The sequence below is a fragment of the Erpetoichthys calabaricus genome, chromosome 7 (assembly GCF_900747795.2).
Source record: "Erpetoichthys calabaricus chromosome 7, fErpCal1.3, whole genome shotgun sequence".
Lineage (NCBI taxonomy): Eukaryota > Metazoa > Chordata > Cladistia > Polypteriformes > Polypteridae > Erpetoichthys > Erpetoichthys calabaricus.
The window spans coordinates 82,479,961-82,497,742 of NC_041400.2; the positions used below are offsets into that span (position 1 = coordinate 82,479,961).

The 17,782-nt window shown below is 37.2% G+C and overlaps 1 protein-coding gene across 1 annotated transcript in view; it reads right to left on the reverse strand.

Moving 5' to 3' along the window:
• Positions 1–5,570: 5,570 nt before the first annotated feature.
• rusc2 (RUN and SH3 domain containing 2) overlaps positions 5,571–17,782 on the reverse strand; it is a 329,699-nt gene continuing 317,487 nt past the window's right edge. Inside the window, exon 13 of the mRNA XM_051929450.1 lies at positions 5,571–9,615. Within this exon, the coding sequence (XP_051785410.1) occupies positions 9,435–9,615 (181 nt within the window). The 3' untranslated portion in view covers positions 5,571–9,434. The remainder of the gene's footprint in view (positions 9,616–17,782) is intronic.

The window sequence follows — 17,782 nt, forward strand, 5'->3', positions numbered from 1 at the left end:
TTTGTGTGTCCATCTGGTTGCTATGTCTCCGTCATTCCAAAAGATGGTGCATCATAAACATAACATTACTTTTCTGAATTTAATACCAAATGGTATATAACAGAGACACATGTACTGCACATGGTGCACTGCAAACATTAACATTGGTTACTTAGATTTCAACCTGTCTTAGACTGATAGCATAGCTAGTTATTCAATAAAGTGTCTCCCAGTTGTTCCATTGTATTCATGTCCAATAATGATGCCAAAAAATTGTTTCCAGTCTCCTCTTGTAATCCACATCAATAATGTATCTGTGGCCTTGTATTAATTAAGCAGTGCATTTTTCATCAGCATGTTTTAGGGGTAAATATAAATAATACAATATTATTGGTAAAAAATGTGGAAAACTGGCAGACAAAGTATGTATTATATATAATGGTAAATTAAAGCTGCTAAATTCTGTCCAGGGTCTTTCAGCCTTCCACATTCTGAGTAGGTATAGTTACAGAGGCTGCAGTAATATACATTGTTGAAGGGGCAGTTTTGCTTATTTGGAAAATAACCATGGAGTTGCACTTCACTGCATTCAAAGACAAAAAATACACGATAAAATCAGACACAGTAAGGCATTTTCAATGTTCACATAAGCACCATGTAATTCTCATAAATATATGTAATGGGTAAAACAATAGATCAAGGCATTAATATACAGAATGGATAAAACAAAAATTTAAGCCATAAACATACAAAACGGGTACAACATGAGATTAGTTCATTTGTAGTGTGTGTTTGTATTTTATAAAAATACATACAGATGCTTCAGCACTTCAGAATGCATGTGTTATTATGCCACACGGAGGTTCCATAGAAAAAAAAACATTTTTAATCATTGCCTTGGCGCCACAAACAATTTAATATGTGTTGCACTTAGTTCTCTCAGTCACTCTTTTACCAACATCAATGTCCATCTCCTAATAGCAGTGCTACAAAATACATTATCCTTCTGACAACAGAACACAAATGAATTTACTGTGCTGTAAATTGCTGTTTTAGTGTGTGATCATGAATGTCAATGATGTATATCTGTCATTATTTTATAGATCAAACCTAAAAATTAACTGAATTGTTGTAAAGCTCCTGGTTTAATAGTTCATGATTAACTACTGGCAAGTTAAATAATAGCCTTGAACACATGGCCACCACTTCAGATTAGACAGATTTGCAAGATACAAAGAAAAGTACACTTTTAAAAGTTTATAGTTTAGTAAAATACACCCTAGTCACTAGTATAATACTTCTTTTACATTGTAAAAAAACATTTTGTAATGTGATAGTCTAAATATAGTAGACATTATTTTAAAATTTTATTTTTTTGGTAAATGCTAATCACTGTCCAGCCTATTTAGCATACTGATTTTCGGGACAAAGCAGGGGCTTTCTGCCTTAATGTTCTCCTTTAGTCTTCGGACTTCATATACAACTGTCCCAACAGTTGAGTGACAAAACAATTAGATAAATTGGTTGCTTATTGTGGAAATTAAAAAAAAAAAACATTTGAATCACTTCAAGCAAACTTTAAGGTTATTTGTAAACTGCTACATTAAAATAAACTTACCAGACAAGTCACGTGTTTTTTTAACAAACTTTAAACTTTTGCAGCAATTGTTTTTTTTTCTGTAGGCAGAAGGGGAAACACCTAATTTATGCCTAATTTGGCTTTGTACATATTTTGAAGAGAAGAGATCTGGAAGGAATGAGTGTAATAAAGGCCCTAATAACTAAGAAATATAGATTGTTTTATCTATGTTTCTGCATAGCAACATTTCAGTGTGGTAAAAAAGAGTTTACATAATATTTTGTTGAATAACATACTTAGACACATAAGACCTAAACCAAAGTAGCGTATTTTTGAGTTACCAGTAAAACAAGGCTAGTAATATACAGGGACATGATAAGGACCAAGAACAAACCTAGAGTATATCTTAAAATAATAGCCCCATGAGAGTGTATTTTTTTCAATGATGCCAAAGTATTAAAAAAACAAGTTGTTTATTTTTTCGTAAGTCAACAAGCTGTAAATCAGACATTTATATTAGACATTTATAATGAATATGCATATATTTTGCACTGCCTCTGTAAAATTAAGTCAATTTTATTAAGATTACGGATTTTGTTTAATCTGAAATCAAAAGCCCAGACAAAAATCTGAAGCAGCACTTTCTGCCAACACAAATCAACAAATGTTTTGAAAACAAAAAGTTTAATGTATACTTTCGGTTGGAAGTGATCTTATCGTGGTTGTTGAATTTTATTTTTAAAACACCACAACATATTTTGAGAACAGGCCATTCAACTGAACAAAACTATTCACCTAATTTGACAAAATAATACCAAGTCAAGTTTTGAACGTTTCTGAAATCCTATGCTCTTCCATTCTACTTGGCAATTTAACTTATTCCACTTCTCTATGATTCTCTGTCTGATGTCTGATGTAAAACCTTCTAACGTTTGTGTGAAATTTACATATAACAAGTGTCCATCTGTGTCACTGTATATACACATTTATTAAAGAGTAGAACAATGAAATGAACCCATTACATCTTAGCAAGATATAGCACTAAAACCCACTGTGGCACGCTTCCAACTCGTGCTATAATTCAGAGACGTTATATAGGTGAATATAGGTGAGTTATTCCTATTGTGGTAAACTTAGTAATAAACTGCAAACATTATCAAATGTGTGAATGCAGTTTTTTTTTTACTGTCTTTTCTTACTGAAAACATCTAGGAGTAAAACATGCTAAAAGGGCTCACTGTACAACTTACTTATCTACAGTTTTCTCAGTCAAGTAGACTTATGTGTATCAAAGGTTAAAGTTTTCCTTACATAGAAGTTAAACAAATTGTGAAATACATATAATTAATTTCTAGATTAATGCCAACGTATTTAAAAAACAAGTTGATTATTTTGTAATAAGTCAACCAAGCTGTAAATCAGACTTTACATTTTAAAGTAACTAAATGAATTATTCTAATAAATAAAAAAACTGCAGTCATTTGTGGCATACAGTTAGGTCCATAAATATTTGGACAGAGACAACTTTTTTCTAATTTTGGTTCTGTACATTACCACAATGAATTTTAATCGAAACAACTCAGATGCATTTGAAGTGCAGACTTTCAGCTTTAATTCAGTGGGGTGAACAAAACGATTGCATAAAAATATGAGGCAACTAAAGCATTTTTTTAACACAATCCCTTCATTTCAGGGGCTCAAAAGTAATTGGACAATTGACTCAAAGGCTATTTCATGGGCAGCTGTGAGCAAGTCCGTCATTATGTCATTATCAATTAAGCAGATAAAAGGCCTGGAGTTGATTTGAGGTTTGGTGCTTGCATGTGGAAGATTTTGCTGTGAACAGACAACATGCAGTCAAAGGAGCTCTCCATGCAGGTGAAACAAGCCATCCTTAAGCTGCGAAAACAGAAAAAACCTATCCGAAAAATTGCTACAATATTACGAGTGGCAAAATCTACAGTATGGTACATCCTGAGAAAGAAAGCAAGCACTGGTGAACTTAGCAACGCAAAAAGACCTGGACATCCACGGAAGACAACAGTGGTGGATGATCGCAGAATCATTTCCATGGTGAAGAGAAACCCCTTCACAACAGCCAACCAAGTGAACAATACTCTCCATGGGGTAGGCGTATCGATATCCAAGTCTGCCATAAAGAGAAGACTGCATGAAAGTAAATACAGAGGGTGCACTGCAAGATGCAAGCCACTCATAAGCCTCAAGAATAGAAAGGCTAGATTGGACTTTGCTAAGGAACATCTAAAAAAGCTAGCACAGTTCTGGAAAAACATCCTTTGGACAGATGAAACCAAGATCAACCTCTACCAGAATGATGGCAAGAAAAAAGTATGGAGAAGGTGTAGAACAGCTCATTATCCAAAGCATTCCACATCATCTGTAAAACACGGTGGAGGCAGTGCGATGGCTTGGGCGTGCATGGCTACCAGTGGCACTGGGACACTAGTGTTTATTGATGATGTGACACAGGACAGAAGCAGCCGAATGAATTCTGAGGTGTTCAGAGACATACTATCTGCTCAAATCCAGCTAAATGCAGTCAAATTGATTGGGCGGCGTTTCATGATACAGATGGACAATGACCCAAAACATACAGCCAAAGCAACCCAGGAGTTTATTAAAGCAAAGAAGTGGAAAATTCTTGAATGGCCAAGTCAGTCACCTGATCTTCACCCAATTGAGCATGCATTTCACTTGTTGAAGACTAAACTTCGGACAGAAAGGCCCACAAACAAGCAGCAACTGAAAGCCACTGCAGTAAAGGCCTGGCAGAGCATTAAAATCTAAATCTAATCTAAAAAAAAATAAAAAAAAAAATAAATTTGAATTTCCCATTGGGATTAATAAAGTATCTATCTATCTATCTAAAAAGGAGGAAACCCAGCATCTGGTGATGTCCATGAGTTCAAGACTTCAGGCTGTCATTGCCAGCAAAGGGTTTTCAACCAAGTATTAGAAATGAACATTTTATTTCCAGTTACTTAATTTGTCGAATTAGTGTTGAGCCCCTGAAATGAAGGGATTATGTTAAAAAAATGCTTTAGTTGCCTCACATTTTTATGCAATCGTTTTGTTCACCCCACTGAATTAAAGCTGAAAGTCTGCACTTCAACTGCATCTGAGTTATTTCATTTAAAATTCATTGTGGTAATGGACAGAACCAAAATTAGAAAAAAGTTGTCTCTGTCCAAATATTTATGGACCTAACAGTATATAACAATAATACATTCATTGTTGGAACTATTAATTTCTTCTGCATATGTATGCTAATCCATCTCACAACTCCAGCTGTGAAAAGGCATATTTTGTGAAATGTATTCATACTCGGGTCACTTAAGGTTTGTCTCAAGACCAGTCAGAAATATTTCAATGACTTTCAGTTTGAAGCTGAAACTACAAATGCCTGAATGTTGACATGTCTAGTTTGATAAAACCAGACTAAGTGTTTCTGTGTGTTTTACTCACTGCTAAATTAATAACTTTACATACTCTATGTCCTATTTTATATTTGATAAAAATGTTTATAAACAACCAAAGGTGAGCTCTTTGTCTAGTTAGTACTACCAATATTGATCTCAGCACTGTACCTTCCATTGTCTTTCAATTAACTTTTTCATGATGCTTTAGTTTCAATAATACTAAGAAAGGTTAACCCTCCTGATATTTTAGTATACTTAGCCTGTAAATTATATCTTAATACAAAATTCTTAACAGCAAAAATAAAAAAATGAAGTGGTTTTCATTTCCTTCAAATGGCATAATGAACTATTGTACAATGCAGAGAAGTCAAAATTTTGAATACTAAAGTTTTAACGTGAAAAAAAAAAAACAGCAGAAACAAATGTTTTCTTGTGAGCATGGCCAAATGAATCACATCACATCCTATTGTGTTATTTTCAGCTGAAAGACACATTACAAAAGTGCATTCTGAGGTACTCTCTCTGTATGTGCAAAGACATGATTTACTGTTGCTGTATATATTTGTTTACAAAACATATAGAATTGAAACATCTTGACTAAGTGCTGTAATCCATATAGGGCTGATTTTGTGTATGTGCAGGTCTAGGCAGTAATCCATCTCAAAAGAACTGTTCTTCCAAAAGGCACCAATAATTATCAGTTCTTTTTGTCTAACACTGCCTGTCATAACTGCCAAGAATGTAATAGGAAAACAAAAAATCACCAAGAAGCTCTCACTCAACATTACTTGTACAATCTGGAAAGGTAAATATCCTCGGCCTTCAAATGACTTGACTAAACAGTATGTCCAATATTTTACAACAATAAATTTTAAACAACAGACCCAAGTTCTATTTCCTACTTTTGAATACAATAAAAGCTGTGCAAAATTCAATTTCCTACCTAAAACTGAAATCCACTGGGGTGTCACTAATGTATGTGCAACAGACAAAGTAAACAGTTTGCTATTGGAACCTGCTTTGCTATATATTTTAATTAAGTGACTATACAGCTTGTACTTAAAGACTAAAGTATTGCCACCTATGTTCGTAAATACTGACATCCACCACCTGGTTAGAGTTCTGATATATTTGTCAACAGCGTAAGAATTTACTTAATTTAAACAACAATGCGAAGGCCATACCACACAAACGTGGGTGATACATTAGTCTGTGCTTGAGTCTGCTAAAATTCATAACCTGTAACCTTCTTCCCTTCAGGATAAACTCAAGGGTCATTCTTACACAATCATTCTTCATTCTCACTTCTGGGAGCCATACAAACAGCAGCATTTACAGAAGCTCTGTTTTCCTTTGTACTTGCTAGCTTATGATACACATTTTCATTTAACACTATTTAAAGTTAAGATTAGATGTAATCTGGCATCCAGCTTGTCATTATAAATTTAGAAGGGCATATTAAATTGAAGATATGCCGCTGTCATCACAAATCCGAGCATCGCCTTATCAACTAGCTTTTGGAAAAGCTGCAAACTTGGGAGAAGTCACAGGGAGAGTAAAGGGGCTTTGAAGACTACCTTATGTTTGAAACATTTTAGAAAGTAAGAGACTCTGAGAAGTAAAGTGGGGTATGTTATGTATTCCTTTAGCCAACTAGTAGCACTGAGATTGCTAGTGTGTAAGAAACTCTTGTTGCACTTTATTAGAAGAACTGCTTATCTGAAAATGGAAAGGGCGAACAGCCACAAACGAGGACAAATGTAAGAAGGAAAGGTTTCAGATCTGGCCTGCTTCCATGTAACGATGAATGTTCAATCACTTTCAAAAAAGTTGGATAACCTATAAGATCTCATGGCGAGTCACAAAATTTTCAAGTACTGTTGCATTTTGTGTATTGCGGAGAACTAGTTTAAACAAATTACTGCAGATGCTATTTTAATGCTGGATGGATATCATCATCTATGATCAAATTCAGTGGAAAAAGGCAGGAGAGGGACTGACCATCTCTGTGAATGAGCAGTGGTGCAAAAGCAAGCACATTACAATTATAAGTAAATTATATATTCCAGACTTTGAAATACTGTTTGTCCAAATTTGTACATGCTACTGCCTAGGAAGAAAGTTTACATCACCCCAATTAATGTTTGTATTCCTTCCTCTCAGCAACAGACATGATTCACTCTGTTACCAATGCCTTAATGATGAATCATTATGGCCCTGGAATGGGGACGATTTCAACCATTGTTTTGGATGGAACAAGGACAAGCTTCCATGATCTGACCACAACCTGATCCATCTTATTCTTACTTGTTAGCTTAATGTTAGAAGGGAACAGCTCTCATCCTTACTCAAAAAGAAAAGTTCTTCTGTGTGTTTGGTGTGTGTTTGATGGGATGAGGTTTGCCATAATAATTATATTTTACTTGAGCTTCTGTAAAGTCTTAATTTCCCCTAGAGGATAATTGAAGTGCAATCTGTTTCCACTGATCAGCCACAACATTAAAACCACTGAGAGGTGCAATGAATAACAATTATTACCTCGTTACAATGGCAACTGACAAGTGGTGGGACATATTAGCCAACAAGTGAAAAGTCACTTCTTGAAGGTGATGTATTAGAAGCAAGAAAATTGGGCTCTCTGATGCTTGTGGGTAGCAAAGGCTAGACTGTCTGGACCGATCCCACAGATGATCTACTATAGGACAAACTGATGAAACATGTAATCCTGGGCATGAAAGAAAGATGTCAGAACACACAATGCATTGCAGCTTGCTGTGCATGGGGCTGTATAGCCACAGACTGGTCAGAGTGTTCATGTTGACTCCTTTCCACCACCAAAAGCACCTACAATGTGCATGTGAGCATCTAATGTGGACTAAGGAGCAATGGAAGAAGATATGTGGTAGTCATTTACATGGAGAAGAGATGGCAGCAGGATGCACTATGGGAGGAAGGCAAGTCGGTGGAGGCAGTGTGATGCTGTGGGCAATGTTCTGCTGGAAAACCTTGGGTCCTACCATTCATTTGGATGTTACTTTGACATATACTACCTACCTATAGATTGCTGCAGATAACATAAACCCGTTCATGGCAATGGTATTCCCTAATGGTAGATGCCTAGTTCAGCAGTATAATATGTCCTGCCACACTGCAAAAATTGATTAAGAATGGTTTGAGAAACATGACAGAGGTGTTAACTTTGCCTCCAGATTCCCCAGATCTCAATCCGATTGAGCAACTATGGGATGTGCTGTAAAAACAAGTCTAAACAATGGAGCACCCACTACACAACTCAGAGGACTTAATAATAATAATAATTCATTACATTAAGTGATCTGGTGCTAACATCTTGGTGCCAGATACCACAGGACACCATCAGAGATCATGTATAGTCCATGTCTTGATGGGTCAGAGCTGTTTTGGCAGCACAAGGTGGACTGTCACAATATTTGTGGTCTTAATTTTGTAGTTGATCAGTGTATATATCTATCCATCCAATCATTTAGTGAAGTTCATTACCTGTTACTTGCCTTGTATTATTATTATTTATTGTATAATTTCTCTGCCCTAAGATTAACAAACCTTTGCTTGACATCTTTGTTTACAACCTTGACTTTTGTATTGCTCATAACTACACTTTGTTAAGGAATTAATACTGTAAATGCAACACACAATTTTGTGTATTTGCTACTTTTCCTTGAACCCCCAAGCAGAGTGTGTAAGTCCTCATTATAGCAATAATGGGATGCAGGAAGCATGGACACATGCACAAGGTTCCTATTAAGTTTTTCAGTGATAAATCCAAGTTCAGCTTTTGAGGATTTCCACATCAATAATATATGCTCTTCATGTTGTAGATCCACTCCATCTGCTCTGATCTTGAAATGGAGAATGCAAATAGCCTCGAATATGTGCACAGGAGACCATTTGTCACAGTTTCCTTCATTTTATTTTTTCAGTTTTACATTTGTACTCCCTTTGAAATGAATAAAAGCAAGTGGCTTCAGGTTAGACTTCATTGATAACAATATAGATGTTTCTATTAGATTGAAGTTGATATTCTCCACCAAGTATTATGTGCTCGTGATCATTTTGTGTTAAAAGCTTAAGTTTTGTGTGGTAAGTAGTGTACAGCTCCTGTTGCAAAGAATGCTGTTCAGCAAATTAACATTATGCATCCTTTTATATTCAAATCTGGGCCACCAAAGGCAAACTTATCCAAAGTGCAAGTGTTGTGAAGTTGAAGTTTAGTTGAAGGAGCAATAGCTCTTTTGGGTATTCTAATCTGTAAGTGTCTGCTTCCTTCGTGATAGTTTACTCTAAGTTATGTGAAGTCTTGCCGATGTGCAACAACCCTTGTATGAAATTCACTTATATAGCAGTGCAGACCTGACAAAGTCCCCTCCTCCATTCACATCTCCAGCTCTTGTCTGTTTTCAGCTGTCCTGCTCTTCCGGTAATGTTACATAGATTATGGGTACTAAACCAGAAAGACTTCCCAGCCTGCAATGGAGCCATTCATGGTCTGCTTTGCCCAGAACTTGTAGCACATCTCCTTTTTTGAAGCTCAGCTGTCCTGGTTCAGTGGCAATGTGATGACAAAGAGCCCTTACCTCCCTGTGGAAAGAAAGAATACAATAATGATCAAAAAAGTGGTATCCTGTTACTAACCAAAGCATATCAATCCACTGCAACTTCTTTAGTTTTCATGTGTATGCATTCTTAATCCGGATCTCACTTTCCCTCATGACCTAAAATGTTTACCTATTGTTATTAAACGTTATCAGGGAACAATGATGGTGATACAGATGTTTTTTTATACCCTTCTGACTCACTAGGTTATTATTATACTTTAAAATTAAGCTTGCATTATGCACTTTGAAGTTGTATTGCTGTACTGACTTAGCAGCTCGTCACTATTATTTTTTTATTAAAGGACCAGGAGATAACTGTAGTTAGGAGAACAAAGGTTGATACTGTAAGATCAAAGAAAAATGATTGTCAAAACCAAAACGCAAATGGAAAGAATAGTAATCAAAAGAGAGTTACAGAGGTCAGTAATAGTCAGAAAGAAAATTCCATCCATCCATTTTCCAACCCGCTGAATCCGAACACAGGGTCACGGGGGTCTGCTGGAGCCAATCCCAGCCAACACAGGGCACAAGGCAGGAACCAATCCTGGGCAGAGTGCCAACCCACCGCAGAGAAAGAAAATTTCCTGAATCTATTAAGTTTTTATCCAGTCCTGTATAGTGAGTAAAGTCCTGTGTTGATCCATTATACTGTTCTTCAACATGCCATCATGAATTGGACATACCCCAAAGGATCATGGGAAATTGCCATGATAACACAGTATGGTAAACTTCAATAATGGCGACGTTCTTTAATGAAACAGAAAATGATGTTAAAAATTAACTTTAAAATAAGGCAGGGACTGAAAAAACTAACAGCAGATCTAGATTCCTTAGGCAAAAAATAAAGATTGCAAATCATAAAATCTGGACTCTCAATAGGTTTTAAGAACTCTGCTGTTGCTGAAGATAAACAGCTCATACATAACTGGTGACTCCACAGTTTGTAATATCAAAATTCGTAGCTATAGAAACTCACCTGTGTAATTAAAATGCTTTTCACATATAAAGAAGTGTCTTAACTGTAATTACTTTGTGTTTAATAATGGTTTTTATTACTAACATGAAGCAGTTGCAATTGGAGCTGCTTTTAGCCAGAGAGCTGCTAATTTTGTAAACTTTGAAATTTTAAAATACTGTACTTATTGTATTAACGAAACAAATTCAGTTTTATACACATATTATTAAATGGTGTAAATGTACTGTTGGTATTTTCACGGTTTGATATGGTGATTCCTTGTCGTTACTGGCTTTTCATCAATATTTAAATAACTGCCACTCTTATCTATCATTACCTCAAATGATTCTAGTTATTTCTACTATTGTGAAAAATAATACATTTCAATGTACTCCATTTTGCAAACCAACAGCAGAAATACACTATTACATGTAGAGTTTTCATCCTGGACATGTTGCTTAAAATTTACCTATATCACAGTTCCTTCATTTAAGATGTATCTGCTCTGTACTTAAGACTTCCAATGTATAAGACAAAAAGTCTTGTTTTATGATGGTGGCTACACTTCGAAATGCTACTAATGCATTTAAACATGCTTTACATATTTATAAAGATTTATTATTGGTTTTGCCTAAAAAAGAGTAGAATGGTTTCCACCTCTACCCACAGTATTCTCATTTTGCCAGTTGTCCTCATCACTGCATAATGAAACACTTGCATAACCTCAACCTCATTCCAGCTTTCAACAATCCTCTGTTATTCACTTATTTATAGGGTTATACTATTACATATTTAATTTCCAATAATTTATGTAGAACAACCACCAAAATCTAATCACATTTTTTAAACTCTGGACGCTATCATGTTTTCACTGCTCTAACTGGAACTTTATTGGTCTCTAGTGGGAAATGTGCTTTTTCCAGAAGCTCTTTAAATAAATAAATAAATATGCACACACAATATGGTCTAAACACACATCCAAATGACTAAAAAGAAAAAAATGAAAAATAAAGAAAACTTGTGACTTGGCTTTTACAGTCACTGTGATAATATGCAGGCATATACAGTGGGTAAAGAAAACAATCACCCCCCCTCGAAATATTCCCATTTTTTTGCTTTACAGCCTTAAATGAAAACACACAAACCAATATTTTTTCCAGCTTTACTTACTCAATGCAATCTATAACGTCCAAGTGAAAGATATCACAGCTAGTTCAGAAGAATTTTAAAAAATAAAAAACAAGAAATACTGAGATTAATAAAGGATCACCCCCCTCTTAAACAATATTTGTAAACTCAATCAGGTGTAAGTAACCACCATTTCAATTATAGACCATGGTTACTGGCTTGTGATCAATTGTAATCAGTGTGACTAGTGAAGCATAAAAACAGCTGTTCCTGGAGCATTCCCTTGCTTGGTAGTGCAACTGACAGCAAACAACTGGCTATGGGTGGCAAGCCACTTTCAAAAGATCTCAGGGATAGAGTTGTTGACATACATAAGGCAGGAGATGGATACAAAAAAATCTCAAAGGCTTTATGAATCCCAAGGAGCACAGTAAAGTCCATAATAAAGAAGTGACAAGTATTTGGTACTACTAGGACCCTCCCTGGATCTGGCTGTCCCTCCAAACGGCCAATGGCCATTTTGAAGGAGTTATAGGTCATTGTGTGCATGTGACAACAATTTCATAAGTGCTCCACAATTCTGGCTTGTTCGGGAGTGTCGCAAGGAAAAAGATAGAAAGGCCATATTAAGGTTTGTTTGAGCTTTACCAAAATGCACCTTCAAGATTCTGATGCCAATTGGAAAAAGGTCTTATGGTCAGATGAGACCAAAATCAAACTATCTGGCCTCAATACCAAACGGTACACCTGGCGGAAATCCAATGCAGCTCACCATCCACAACATATCATACCTACAGTAAAGAATGGAGGTGTCAGCATCCTGTTGTGGGGGTGTTTCTCTGCTGCAGGGCCTGGGGCTATCGTTAGGGTAGAAGGAAAAATGGATGGGACAAAATACCGTCACATTCTTGAGGAAAACCTTCTACCCTTTGCCAGAAAGTTGAAGATGGGCAGAATGTTTTCCTTTTAACACGACTACGACTCGAAGCACATAGCAAAATTGGCCACACAGTGGCTGAAGGAGAAAAAAGTGAATGTCCTCATGTGGCCCAGTTAGAGCCCAGACCTAAATCTCATTGAAAATCTGTGGAAAGATTTGAAGATAGCAGTCCAATGCTCACCATCCAATTTGACCGAACTTGAAAAGTTCTGTAAAGAAGAGTGGGCAAATATTGCTCAATCTAGATGTACATAGCTGATACAGAAGTATCCCAACAGACTCAAGGCTGTCAGTAAAGCAAAAGGTGGTTCAACAATACTATGTATTGACATTGGGGGGTGATCCTTATTAATCTCAGTATGTCTTGTTTTTGATTTTTTTATAATGTTTTTCTGAACTGTAGCTGTGATATCTTTCAGTTGGATGTTCCAGTTTTCTGACCATAGTGGACCACAAGGCTGGCACTGCCGCCTCAACCTGACACAGACAAGCGTGAGACACAAGTTCAAGGCACACACGTAACTTTTATCATCCCTTTTACCTCGTGGGAAATGCCTTCCCCTGTTTCCCACGAGTACAGCACAATCTCACAAGCACAATGCAAAACAATACTCTTCCTTCTCTCTTTCTCTTCCTTCTCCTCCACTCTTCTTGTCAAGCTTCATCTTCCTCCTCCTGACTCTGGCTCCTCGAGTAGTGGTTGCTGGCTCCTTTTACATGGCACCCAGAAGTGCTCCAGGTGCTAGATTCCGGGAGCACTTCCATGTGTGGTGGAAGAACTGCCAAAACGGGTTTAGCAGATTCTTCTGGTGGCGCCCGTGGATAGCCCTGAGGGAGGTACCGCTGCAACCCAAAGAGGCTGCCATGTTGTGTCCCTGGGGAGATAACACTCTGGCCATGCTTGCTCCCCCGGTCATTCCAGCATGGAGGCATCCCAGCCGGGAAAAGGCCCCGCCTGCACGCTACACTATTTAGAAATGGTTCAACTGTATGAGCAAACTTAAAGAATGAAACAAGATATATAAACAGAACTTTTCTTAAACAAGAACTTTGTTTTCTTTACTATATCAATTTTTCTCTATTTTTGTGTGAATTTTTTTATTTTGAAGTTTTACTAAAGCTTTTGAAAACGAGGATATTTTGTCTGTGGAATCATTTCAACATTTCAAGTTATTGCCTGAATCAAACTAAAGCTGCTACAATTTTTTTTCAGAAAACTCATCTGAAACGAAACGAAAGGAATGGACACTTGTGCTCCAGGACCCATCAATGAAAGAAAAATAGCTGAGCAACTGCTAAAAGCAAGGTCGCTGTATCTGAATTTCAGAAGATTTAAGAAACTGTGATAAAATATAAATGCATCATGGATGATCGCTTGTGCTTTTGCCTGAGTTAAGAAAGCCTGACTCATCCGTATTGTTGGAGCGTTTCAATTGTGATATACCTGTTGCTAACAAGCAACCTGCCTGGGTACATGCTATCTCGTGCTGTTGAGAAGATGTTAATGTCCAAGCATAGCTCAAGTGGAGTTACAGGGAGTGATCAGAGTACAGACTCAAATCCAGGGAATGTGCTTAAGGATCTTAAAGATCATATGACGAAAAGGCAAGATTGACTTTCAACTTATGATTGACTTATGGCTGAAATCAAAAGCCTTAAAGACACTCCTGAAAATTTCACCGACACAGCACTGCTGATTGAAACTTTTCGCAAGACGTGTAGCCAGGCTGAGCTGCTGTATGAAAGAGTAACATCTATGCTAAGTAAAAAAAGCACAATTAAAAAACAGAAAACGGTGCTTGCAGAAAACTCTTAACATTTAGAACGAATTTAGTCATACTACATCAGCTTGGCTTACTGATACTAAGCATTTTCTAACAAGTCAACCTAACAAACAATTTGTTAATCAATTCAGAGACATGAAACTTTAAGATCGAGATCTCACAGAATCCTGAGTTCCGCCAATCTCTCAGATGAAGCGTGTTCTCGATAGTAAAAGCATCTTGTCATCACAGCTAAGTGTTGCGGCACCAGCATCTTCATCAACAGTTACACTTGAATAGCCAGAACTTGACAGAATCCTACAAAGGCTTCACTTACTCAAGTCTAAAGCAGAAAAGCAGGAACGGTCTGAACAACCTACTACTAACACTCACTCTCAGAGTTACAGACATGATCTGGTTTTTCAGTTCACAAGCAACTCTCCATGCTAGTGTTTAGATCTGGCAGTGCCATGCTGACACTTCAGTACATGAAGTGTCTATAGCTACAGGTGGAAATTGCCATTTAACTTTTTGTTACTGATCTTTTCCTAAATAAGGAGTGGCATTGCACATGTACTTTGTCAGCGTGCTTATTTGGACTTCAGTCTTCACACATTATACACTTCATGTCAAAATTTTGTCATCGGTACTATAACATGAAAAAAGTTTCTGTTTTAGGTATGTATTCAATATTTCTTGCCTCGCATTTCCTGTCATCCTACATTTACCCAGATCGTTGTAGACACGGAACACACATGAACACGCATGTGTTCCAAATAACAATATATTATTTACCTATACAACTCCAGGCACCTCACACCCAGATAAACAGAAAGTTTTGTCCAACTTGAGCTGCGGCGATGGGGGGGATGGGATAGCAGTCTGCTTGCTAATTGTGCTGATCAACACATTTGCAAAACAAAAGACGCTAATGGAGAAATGCGAAGGAATTTAAAGTGGCCCGGGATTACAAGGTTTTTCTTAGGCTTCAGGGATTCTAGTATTAAGCCAAGCCCTTGGTGAGGTGATTTTGAACTGATCACTTTGGAATAACTCCACACCTAGCCAAGTTGGAAGGCCTTAGTGAATTATACCAAGTACTTTCATCGGATTGAGTGAAGAGCAGGTGAAAATCCTGTAATACTGCTCTGACACAAAGGTCTTGAGTCATTAGGTTAATTTTGGTGAATGGCTATTGCATATTGTAGATTATCTAGGAAGGGCTCCATTATTCCAGTATAGCAGATACTGGCCTGGGGTTGAGATTTTACTTCAAATGAACCAGATCACTTTGGCGGGTTATCCCTAGGATGCTCTAAGTGAAGCGCTGAATGGTCTTGGTGGAAAGCAGAATTGACAGAAATACCAAGGACGCATCTAATTAGGGAGGGTTGAATTAACAGGTCACTCAAAGAGTGTAATAACTGTTAAAAAAAAGACCAGAGAGTGCAAGTTTAGAGGAGATAATAACATTATGGGGAAAAGAGCACAATATGTTCCATGGAAGATGCAAGAGGGCCTAGCAGCTAGTATCCCCAACATACATGAGGATGGAGGGAAATGGATTACAGCATGTGTATATGTCAAGCAACTAAATTGGAATAAAGGACAGTTGAAAAGATATGAAAAAAGGTAGAAATAATTTGACACCAAAAAATTCACTTGGAGTGGCAGTGAATTCACTTGGAGTGTGTTGTGGATGTGGTCAGCCAGGACATATCACAAGAAACTGTTTATTAAACGCACGGCATCAAGGTTGTAATCAGTCAGCACAGAATAGTGGACAGTTTTCCCAAAAGTGGAACCAGGAAAATCAGTACCAGCAGCAGCCTGCTTTTGGACCAACAAACCCATAGTTTTGGTTTAATCTGGAAATCAAGGGCTTCCAGAGAATTCTACTTAGTAAGGACAGTACCCAATGTTAACAGAGTGCTCAGATAAAGAAAAAAAAAATACAATTCAAGGGAAAAACATCCTCATAATAATACAACCAGGAGCTACTGAAAATGACAATTACTACGCATCAAAAGAGCAGAATCTACTGAGGATAAAGCAGGGGAGATCTGTTATTGGATTGACCAGCTGAACACTTATAACAGAATAAATGCACTGCGAAGTTGTATTAGCGAGAAAAAAAAGCACAAGTGTGGGACTGAGTGTTGAGAAGATGTTTGAAAAGAATGAAAGTTGTATAATGCTTTGTTTTATAGGGTGACATGTTTGAGGAAAAATGTTGCGAGTGGTTAAAATGTGTTAAAGAAATGCTTAGTTTGTCTGAAAATTTTGTATTATGCCTAAGAAATGATGTGCGAATGGGATATTTGTATTAAACATACTAGTATTAAACTGATTGTTCAAACATTTGCTCAAAATATGTATGGTGCACACAAATTTTATAATATCTAGTATAGCTTTCCAGAGCTCAGAGCTAATATGGGTTAAAATATGAGTCTTGAAAATGTGTACTATTTGGTAAAATGAAAATGCTCCACTTCTGCTTATAAAAATGTTTATAAACATGCAAAACATCTTTCCTTCAAACCCTGATCAAGTTTTAAGTAAAAACTTAATAATTATAAAATACAAATGAGACAATTTCTTTCAAGAGTAAAAATACTACTGGTGTATGTGTGTGTGGTTGAGTATACTGTGATGCTTTTAGAGAATGCAGAATGTGTATTGAGCATAGATAATATGAGTTGAGTGTGTGTCTGTGGACTAATTAAATAGGACCCAAAAGTGAAGGACGCTTCACGCGCTATTGATATATTATTGATAGGATATTGATATTGTTTTAAATAGTTTCAACATGGGCGGCACGGTGGCGCAGTTGGTAGCACTGCTGCCTCGCAGTTGTGAGACCTGGGGACCTGGGTTCGCTTCCCGGGTCCCCCCTGCGTGGAGTTTGCATGTTCTCCCCGTGTCTGCGTGGATTTCTACCGGGCACTCCGGTTTCCTCCCACAGTCCAAAGACATGCTGGTTAGGTGGTTGGCAATTCTAAATTGGCCCTAGTGTATGCTTGGTGTGTTTGTGTGTGTCCTGCGGTGGGTTGGCACCCTGCCCGGGATTGGTTCCTGCCTTGTGCCCTGTGTTGGCTGGGATTGGCTCCAGCAGACCCCCGTGACCCTGTGTTCGGATTCAGCGGGTTGGAAAATGGATGGATGGATGGATAGTTCCAACATGAGAATTATTAAGGAGTAGTATGGTGGCACAGTGATTAGCACTACTGCTTGGCAATAAAAAATAAATGTCTGAATATTTTCTGTGTAAGAGTTTGTATGTTCACTCTGCATCTATGCAGGATTTCCTGGGAATGCTTTCTTGGTGTGTGGTTTCCTAGTGGTTAAATTTCTTCCATGTTAT